This window comes from Micromys minutus (assembly GCF_963924665.1).
Source record: "Micromys minutus genome assembly, chromosome: 29".
Taxonomy (NCBI): Eukaryota; Metazoa; Chordata; class Mammalia; order Rodentia; family Muridae; genus Micromys; species Micromys minutus.
The window spans coordinates 15221447-15231168 of NC_137964.1; the positions used below are offsets into that span (position 1 = coordinate 15221447).

The window sequence follows — 9722 nt, forward strand, 5'->3', positions numbered from 1 at the left end:
TTTTATAATAGAAAGCATTTAGTTGAGGCTTGCTTATAGTTTCAGAGTCTTATTATATTATCAGCAGCCGCAGCATCATCGGAAACATGGCAGCAGATGTGGCAGGCATGGTGCTGGAGGAGTTGAGAGCTACATCCCATCTGAAAGCAGAGACAGAGGCAGACACAGTTACTGTTGTGGGCGTTTGAAATAATGCCCACCACCCGGGTGACACACACCCAAAAATAAGGCCACATCTACTTCCAGAAGTACCTCTTAATCCTTCTCAAATAGGGCCACCCCTTGGTGCCCAGCATCCAAATACATGAGCAAAAACAATGGCCTACGGTTGCCATTGTTCCTCAGCTGCTAGAGGTGCTCAGGCCAACACTGACTGCCCTTCCTGAGGGCCCAAGTTCAATTCTCAGCACCCACATGGCAGCTCACAACCAGTCTTCAGTCCTGGGGACCCAGCACCCTCTTCTGACCTCCATGGACACCAGGCATGCACATGGTAGACAGACAGACAGATGGATGTGACGGGAAACATGAATACACAAGCGTGTAGGCTGTTGAGAAATGGCCCTGGCTGTGTGCCCAGTGGAGAGTGACACACTGTCTGTTCTTTCTAGGCCGGAGCTAGTTGTGTCCTACTTACCTCCCGGGATGGCTAGCAAAATCAACACTAAAGGTAAGAGGCAGCGCCTCAGGGCGTGAGCGCGCCATGTGCTCTTCCACTGTCCCGCGTTGCCCTAGTCACGTCTTGTTCCCACCGTGGCCTTTGGTTGGTTTCTTCTGGTTTCTTGCCGTTGACGTTGGTATCTGTGTGCTGCTTTGTCTGGGGCACTCAACTGCCCGTCACCACGCGGAGGGTCACGCTGCGCCCGGTTCATACTCCAGTCTTTCCGTTTATAGAGCAGCCTTTGTATTTTTAATGCAGCTTGCAAAGGTGACCTTGCTGTTTGCCTTCCAGCATTGCAGTCCCCCAAACGACCACGAAGCCCTGGGAGCAACTCCAAGGTTCCTGAAATTGAGGTCACTGTGGAAGGTGAGCTGTTCCACCGCTTTCTCTTTACCTTCGTTGTGTGAACTCAGTGACTTCTGTGCATGTGAGGTTTTATGTCTCAAAAGCACCTGTGATAATGCTAAATTTATGGGCGGTTGGTACATGCACACAGTAACTTTGGTTTTCCTTTGAATTTTATCTAGGCCCCAACAACAACAGTCCTCAGACCTCTGCCGTTCGAACACCTACCCAGACCAACGGTTCAAATGTTCCCTTCAAGCCTCGAGGGAGAGAGTTTTCCTTTGGTAAGTAGAGAATTAACATACTATGTCAGCAAGACATTGCTTTCTCCTAGGTTGAGTCAGTGTGTCTGAGGTTAAACAGGCAGCCAGAGCCTTTGATATCGTTACTTTCTCCTGTGCTGTGGGTGAGTCTCTTACTATAGGCCATGTGCAAGGGCGCCTGAGGATTGTGAACTGAGTCACTCATGTACCCAGAGCGGCCCTGCCATGTGGCAGGCACTGTAGCCAGCCCAGCAGAGGTCCCGTGTCCTTCACTTCCGCACAGTCATTTCTTTGTAGCCAGCCTATCCATCTAACAGTTTAGTTTACCTATGAGTGTTGGAGGGGCAGGCAAAACAGCCATAGTGAAAACCTGTGTGTTATTGTTTAGAGACTTAGAGTGACATATGTGTACATGATAGAAAAGGCTGGTTATAAGGACACGAGACTAATGGGCAAGGAAGAGAAAGAGAAAGGAAAGTGCTTTTTAATACCCAGCTTCACTCTGAATTAATAACACAGACACCTGGTAGATTTGTTAGAGCCCTCTGCGCACAGCCGGGCAGGTGTCACCTGCCATCGTAGTCTTGCTCTGGCTCCTCCCCCTTTTGAGCCCTCTCCACCTGGCACCCCTCACTAGGATGGGAAGTCCCTCCTCACTCCCTCCTGCCCAGCTATAGGCTGTTCAGCTCTTTACTGACCAATCAGAAGATGAAGGAGAACAGTGTCTTATAAGATACTGAGTTAGGAAATTCCAGGCTCAAACTGGAACCAGGTCTCTGGGACAGTAGTCAGCATCTGAATACACAGTAGTGGAAAGGGTACAGGGGAGGTGAGGAGGCTCAGCATGCAGTATGTATTTATATAAAACTGTCCTGGTCCACGGCGCCTGCTGGACAGTGAAAATGCAAGGCGGCCACCTGCTCGTTTGTCCTGTGCTTTGTAAAGCTTTGAAAGGAAAAGATAAGATGAACCCAGGGATGTTGGCACGCTCTAATCTCAGCACTCAGGAGGCAGAGGCAGGCCAATCTCTGATTTCTAGGCCAGCCTGGTCTACCGAGTGAGTTCCAGGACAGCCAGGGCTACACAGCGAAACAGTTTTGAAAAACCTAAACAAACTAAAGCAAATGGTAGCGAAAAAGCCCACCCTCATCCAGGGAGAGCCTTGCTAACTGACTGTTCTTCACATACAGAGGCCTGGAATGCCAAGATCACAGACCTGAAGCAGAAAGTGGAGAACCTCTTCAATGAAAAATGCGGTAGGTTTCTTTTGAAACATGAACTGTGAAGTAGTTCCCTGATAGAAGCAGTGTGAGTCTGATGTCTACATATCCTTGGAAATGTGTGGGTTTCAGCCTTCCATTTCTGCCCATTTTACTGAGTATCAAGAATTCCCAGAACATTTCCCAAAATTAAAATGAATATGGTTTTTAAAAAAATAAGCGTGGTCTCCTAGCTGCTGCAGAATTTAGCAAATGCCTTTTCTAAGACGTGCTCCAGAACAGAGTTGCCGTGTGTTACAGGGGAAGCTCTCGGCCTCAAGCAGGCTGTGAAAGTACCATTTGCGTTATTTGAGTCCTTCCCGGAAGACTTCTATGTAGAAGGCTTACCCGAGGGCGTGCCCTTCCGAAGACCATCCACATTTGGCATTCCAAGGCTGGAGAAGATACTCCGGAACAAGGCCAAGATAAAGTTCATCATTAAAAAGTGAGACCCTTAGCAAGAGGCTGTCCATGGGCTGGGTTGGCTGTGTGCTATCCTGAGCTGCTCTCCCGCTGATAGCTCTTCAGGGGCTACTGTAGCAGTGGCCACCCCAGTGGTCAAGAGTGCTTGCTGCACAGCTTGCAGGACCTGAATTGGGATGCCAGCTCCCATATGAGCTGGGCGTGGCCTTGAGCACATATATCCTCAGTGCTGGGGGTTGGACCAAGACGGAAGGAAGGATCAATTGGGGGGGGGGGGCTGCTGCCCAGGGGTGGGAATGTGAGCTAAAGGTTTCAGGAGAGATTCCTTCTGAAAGAGACGAGTAATAGAGGGTGTGGGCCCCTCCTCTGGCCTCTGCGTGCGCAGGCTTGTGCAGCAGCGTGTGTACAAACACCACAGCCATTTGACTTTATCATTTTGTGGAAAAGTGTTGCATGTGTGTTGCTTGCACACTTGCTCTTCATGCATGTACCCAGGCTGCTGGCATGTATGTTTCCTGTTTCTGTGCTTGGGTCTCCTACTGATTCTCAGGACAGGCTGTCGAAGGTGGGTAACACAAAGGTCCAGCAGCAGTGGGCAGCAGTGTAATTAGTCCTCCCGCACCCAGCTTCCTTCCACACAGTGTTTGCAGGGCTGCAGGCTCCGCCCTGCTACAGGCTCCGCCCCACTGCATCTTCCCTGGCTGCCTTGCTCTGGATTAACCAGCCCATGCCTTTTTCCTCTTGCTTGTAGACCTGAGATGTTCGAGACGGCCATCAAAGAGAGCACCTCTTCCAAAAGCCCCCCGAGTAAGTGTCCTTTGGAAGCAGCACCCATGGCAGCCTGGGCTTTGGCAGTTGTTAGTTCTGAAGCAGCTAACACTGTGCACAGGGCTCTGCTCCACATGAAGACACAACAGAACAGGAAGATGGACCCATCAGAAAGTCTGCCATCTTTAGTGTCTTATAGAATAAAAGCAGTGTGCAAGTGCCTGCAGCCAGCTCGTGGCTGAGTGCGACACCAGCTTTGGGCTATTAGAGAAAATGTCAACAGTGTACATTTTGTCTAAACCCTAACCCTCAGTTTCTGCTTTCAGGGACGATAAAGTCATCTCCCAGCGTTAATACTACTGCATCAGGTGTGGAAGACCTTAACATCATTCAGGTGACAATTCCAGGTATGATCTCTGCCTGTGTCGAGTCTTGCAGACCCTGGAACCTGTTTCTGGGCTGGCTCAGTGCTTTGGGGACAGCTCGTATTGTGGGCTGTGTTGTCAATTTCACCTAAGCCTCCCTTGTCAGTCCGGCTGCACAGCTCCCGACCTGAGCTCAGCCCTGCTTGCTACTGCGTGACCTGGCATAGACATTCTTTGTAGAAGACACGGGAGTTAGTTGAAAGTGTGCTCCCTGCTTTCTGCCTGTCTTTTAGATGACGATAATGAACGACTGTCCAAAGTTGAAAAGGCCAGGCAGCTGCGGGAGCAAGTCAACGACCTCTTCAGCCGGAAGTTTGGTGAGTTTGTGGTGATAGGGGAAACTGAGGAAGCAGGCAGGGTTGCTGCTGGGCTTTGGGTCTCGGCTCGTGTGGAAGATGAAGGTGACACTGACTGTGTGCTCTTTGTCTCTCTGCAGGTGAAGCTATTGGGATGGGCTTCCCAGTGAAGGTTCCCTACAGGAAAATCACCATCAACCCTGGCTGTGTGGTGGTCGATGGCATGCCCCCAGGGGTGTCCTTCAAAGCCCCCAGTTATCTGGAGATCAGCTCCATGAGGAGGATCTTAGATTCTGCTGAGTTTATCAAGTTCACTGTCATTAGGTGAGAATTTCTTGCTTAGTTGGTAGAACAAGTCTGGAGGCCTCAAGGCTAAGCCATGTCCCACATTGCTGTGGTGTGGAGTCTGAACGGAAGCATATGGGTAATGAACAGGCAGAGACAGGTGTGCACTGAACATACCACTTGCTACATGTGACTAATTATAAATAACTGATACGCGCTATGCATGATGCACATTAAGAACAGGATGTTGGAGTCATTTTACGGGCATTTTGTATGTCTCCTCCACAGAGTTACAAATAGGCCATCAGCGGCCTAGATTAACGAGATAAGCAAGTGTTCATGTAAAACCAGCATTACAGTCTTCGATTTGTTTTTCTCTTTAGACCCTTTCCAGGACTTGTGATTAATAACCGTGAGTACTTCATACAGCTTTGCTTTGTGTTGTTTCTGGGGATCTGGGAGTGCATGTGAGTGTGTCTGTGGGTGCAGTGCAGCCTTCGCACTAACACATTGGTCATCCATTATGTCCCCTGCTCCCAGCGCCCTGCCTACTTGTGAGATTGACTAAGGTGTTGCTTGTCTCATCCTCATCCTCACTTAGGAATTGGTAGCTCGGGGTGGGCTGAGACCAGTGTAAAGGGCTCACTGTAGGCAGGACTTGGAAAGCTCCTGCCGGGGTCAGTAAGCTGCATTCGCAGCTCTGTTGTCCCGAACTGCATATACAGGGGACTGTAGACCACAAAAGTGCCAGGCTCGAGGGAGGAAAATGCTTGGGAGGCGGAAGCAGGAGGATCGGGCTAGAGTTCCACACTGTCTGCTGTAGAGACTCTAAGGCCAGCCTAGGCCACGTGTGACCCCATCCCCCAAAAGGAAAGGGAAGGAGAAGGCTGGTGACGCCTCCACTGGCAAAGCCTGCTGCACGAGCTTGGCAGCCTGGCCCTGTCCCCAGGGCTCACATAAAGGTAGAAGGAGAGGACCAAGCCCAGAGCTGTCCTCGACTCTCACATTCACACTGACATGTATGCTCACACAGATTTCACACACACAGGAATTTTTTGTTGTTGAATTTTCCTTGCAAATTTCAGTTCATCTGTCTTTAAAAAAAAAAAAAAGACAGGTCTCATATATCACTGTGGCTGGCCTGGAACTCAAAGAGATCCCCCTGTCTCCGCCTCCTGAGTCTCACATTAAAGATATGCCACCATGACCAGCTCTCCTGTTCTATGTGTGGTTTTAATTTCTGAAGAATATGGTCCAAGCCACTGCTCGTGGGTCCTGTGCATGATGCTGTTTTATCCTTGTCCTTGTACAGGACTCTGGGTCCAGTGTGCGCTGGCTACTGTGAAAGTCATGCTTTTGGGGGCATCTCACCAGGACCATTGGTGTCCCTTCCTTTTTGATCTTCTTTTCCTTCTTATTTATTCATGTGTATGTGGGGTCCTGGGGGCCTCAGATCATTTGCGGTCGGTGGTTAGAAGACAACTTGTGTACTCAGTTCTCTCCTTCCGTCGTGTGGGGCCCAGTCCCTGAACTGTCTGTCATGTCCGCAGGCACCTTTACCTGTGCCCGTCTCTCTTCCACTCTTGTACTAGAGGCACAGGATTAAAACATCAGCATGGTCAGATGTCACGTGTGTCAGGAAGCCATCTAAACTGTCCCCTTTCCTTGCAGAGCTGGTTGATCAGAATGAGTCTGAAGGCCCTGTGATACAAGGTGAGGGGAGTGTAGTTGGGGTCACACTACTTACATGTCTGCCCCAAGCCCTCAGTCTTAGCACACACATGCACACACTCATTTTTATGGAGACTTGAGCCGTGGGTCCTGAGTGGCAAATGTGAGCCACAGACCGTGTGGACCCATGATCCCAGGTTATCCATGAGGAGTCTACCTGTGTAAGTGTGTGCTTATGTGGGGGATGGGAGAGGTGCACACGCATGTGGAGGCCAGAAGCTGATAGGCATGTATCAGTGGTTAAGAACACTGGCTACTCTTCCAGAGGACCCGGGTTCAGTTCCCAGCAACCACATGGCAGCTCACAGCTGTCTTCTAACTCTATCTCCAGGCCCCAGACGTGTGTACGGTACAGACACACATGCAGACAAAATAACCGAATAATTACAATAAAAGGGAAGTTAGCAGGCTATTTGTTATTGGGTGTCTCCTTCCTCTTCCTCCTCTCCTTCGAGGCTCTTTAAATAGTAACCTTTGAAAACTTTTCAAATGACGCTTGATGTGTTTCTCCTCAGAATCGGCTGAGGCAAGCCAGTTGGAAGTTCCAGCGACAGAAGGTAAGGGCTGTGCTGTTCCCAGTGTACAGATTCGGAATGACTGACGCCTCAGGACAGCATGACAGTGCTCACTCTGATGCTTTGAGTCTTTGTTTCTTAGTGAGTTGATTGGATATTTTTATTTTTTAATATTTGTGGGTGTTTTGCCTGCTTATATGTCTGGAAACCATGTGTATGTAGTACCCAAGGAAGCCAGAAGAGGGCATCAGACCCCCTGGAATAAGAGTTACCGATGGTTGTGGGTGCAAAGAATTGAACTCAGGTCCCATGGAAGAGCAGCCAGTGCTCTTAACTGCTGAACCATCTCTACAGCTCTAAATTGATAAGATTTCTACCATGAACACTGTCCAGTGAAGACTCCAGGCAGGCTTACTTTCTGTTTTCCCTGTGTGGCTCTGGCTAAATGCTTATTCCCTATAGCTTAGACAGGGCATGACCGTAAATACACCCAAAACAATACGGAATCTGTTACTTGGAAATCAAGTCATGAGCTGGATGTGGCTCAACAGAAGAACATTTGGCAAGAGTTTGTAAGGCCCAGGATTTTATAACAAAATCACATTATGCAGAAGCCACGTCGGAGGGTTTCAGGCAGATCTTAGCAGGTTCATATGGCAAGCAGGTTTGCACCAGCTTACAACTCATTGTTACCCCTTTGTTTCTTCTGTAGAAGTTAAAGAAACAGATGGGAGCTCACAGATCAAGCAGGAGCCAGACCCCACGTGGTAGACCGCGGCTCTCCAGGGTAAGAGCCTCGCCCCAGCTGCCTTCATTGTTCCCACCTTCACGCTGATGTGCAGACAGCCCTTCTGCTCCAGCTGAGCCGGGAGGCCACCCTCGGGGAACACGGGGCCCAGGGGTTGTTCTCACTCAAAGATGTGGCCAAGATGAGTGAACTAGTGGGGCAGGTGGGTCTCTTCTAAGTTCCAGGCCAGCCAGGATCTGTGGTGAGACCCTGTCTCAGGGTGGGGCAGAGTAAAGTAGAGGTTACTCTTCCTTAAGTGAGACATGCTTGTTTTGAGTCCGTATGCCAAGGTTGTCTCCTCTCTGACCTCTTTACCAGTCATAAGCCTACCCCAGCAGTTGCTGACTTGCTCAGTATGACCCAGCCACTAAGGCTGGCCTCGGTGACCTGCCGTTGGCCATGACAGGCTTCGTCCAGCAGCCTCGGTTATGTGCTTATCAGATCACAGACTTAGGCTTTCCTGTCTTTCACAACTGTGTTTGGGCCTGTACTTCTATCAGATGGCAACAGGGCGTGTGACGAGAGGTTGTCATCTGACTCACCCACCGTCTGCTTGTTTGTTCTCTCTGCAGCTGAGCTTCCAGCGTGAGTGGTGAAGAGCTCTCGGACCCGTTCCTGCCAGCTCTGTAATATACTTGTATAACAGAAATACCTTCTATACAAACCTTCTTTTCTACTCTTAGATAGAAATGTCTACCTTCTCAGCAGTTCTGTGAATTGAACTACACAGCGTGATGAGGCGCGCGTGCCTGGCTGGCTTGGGAATGCGGTAGAAGGATTTTGCAGCGGTGCTGGAAAGAGGCGGGGATGGCAGGGACGACTCTTAGGTTTTTATGCATTGGGCAGAGCCTTGGCCTGCGGTGCATATTCCGCCAGTGAGCTGTCCCTGCAGGGCGCCTTGACTCCCACAGCGAAGGACACCCTGTGCTAGTCAGTGCTTTAGTTTTTCTATTGAAAACCAGTTCCGTGGTCTTGCACTCGGCTCCCCCTCCTGCCCAGGGGAGGGCTGCTGTCTGACTAAGCCTCTTCCCAAGCTCCGTCCTGACTTCTCTGTCCTCACTGTCGTTCAAGGAAAGCCAGCCAGTAAGCAACCAGTGTGTCCGAGGCAACTGGAGAGACTGTCCGTGTAGCTCTCTCACGGTTACTTTGCAGCAGTACATTTCTGGGTGTATCCTGGAGGTCAGAGGTCAGGTGTGCATGCTTGAACAGCTGGATGACTCGGCCCTCCCTAACTGGGACCCACAGTGACCTGGGGTGCTCTGGGACACGACTCTGAGTCAAGTCAAGCTGGGCTGTGTGTCTGCCTGGTTAGTTTGTCTCTAACCACCTGTCTGGCCTCGGCGCCAGGGTGGTGGGGCTCCACGTGGGGGCTCACAGACAATGCAGTTGTGTAAGGTAACAGCTCTCAGCAGTTAGAGGATGTGAGGGCACAGTTCTCAGTAGCGACACCACGATGTTCACAATGGGAAATTATATCACACGGTAGCAGAGATAGGCATTTTATGTGTTCCTTATATTTTACCTCAAATTGTAGATATAGGGTAATAAATAAAATCCATCCATGCCTTTCACATGCAAACCTGTTCTTTTCTGCTGTCTTTGTGAGCGCCTGCGAGGCGGGTGTGGGCTGCTGGGGTTCACCTCCTTCCCCCAAGATCGCATGCCCACGTTCCTGGCGTTTCTGAAGAAGTCCACTGGTTTGTGGAGCTGGAGCTGTGCCCAGCCCCCACACGCCTGTATGTTACCTGTGTTGGAGACAGAGGAGAACTCTGAGGCCAAAACCACAGCACAGGGGAGCCTTTGAGTCCCTACCCGTGGATGTGGAAGATGATGCCCATTTAGGCTGCAGCCAGGGATGTGAGGGGCAAGTGTGCTGGCTCCCCTGCTCCTGATGAGATCATAATACACTTTGCACAAACCCCCTTCCCTGGTCAGTTGCCATGGTAACATGATGCAGAGTCAGT

At 50.3% G+C, this 9722-nt stretch overlaps 1 protein-coding gene across 8 annotated transcripts in view; it reads left to right on the forward strand.

Moving 5' to 3' along the window:
- The window catches only part of GTF2I (general transcription factor IIi), a 67326-nt gene extending 57998 nt beyond the window's left edge, over positions 1 to 9328 (forward strand). For all 8 annotated transcript variants that reach the window (XM_080941272.1, XM_080941274.1, XM_080941273.1 and 5 more), the window contains 14 exons: positions 612 to 670; positions 953 to 1027; positions 1189 to 1290; positions 2460 to 2525; positions 2790 to 2973; positions 3703 to 3758; positions 4046 to 4126; positions 4378 to 4461; positions 4581 to 4764; positions 5109 to 5137; positions 6397 to 6438; positions 6972 to 7013; positions 7684 to 7758; positions 8331 to 9328. In XM_080941272.1, the coding sequence (XP_080797398.1) occupies positions 612 to 670; positions 953 to 1027; positions 1189 to 1290; positions 2460 to 2525; positions 2790 to 2973; positions 3703 to 3758; positions 4046 to 4126; positions 4378 to 4461; positions 4581 to 4764; positions 5109 to 5137; positions 6397 to 6438; positions 6972 to 7013; positions 7684 to 7742 (1063 nt within the window). In that variant the 3' untranslated portion in view covers positions 7743 to 7758; positions 8331 to 9328. The remainder of the gene's footprint in view (positions 1 to 611; positions 671 to 952; positions 1028 to 1188; positions 1291 to 2459; positions 2526 to 2789; positions 2974 to 3702; positions 3759 to 4045; positions 4127 to 4377; positions 4462 to 4580; positions 4765 to 5108; positions 5138 to 6396; positions 6439 to 6971; positions 7014 to 7683; positions 7759 to 8330) is intronic.
- The last annotated feature ends 394 nt before the right edge of the window (positions 9329 to 9722 follow it).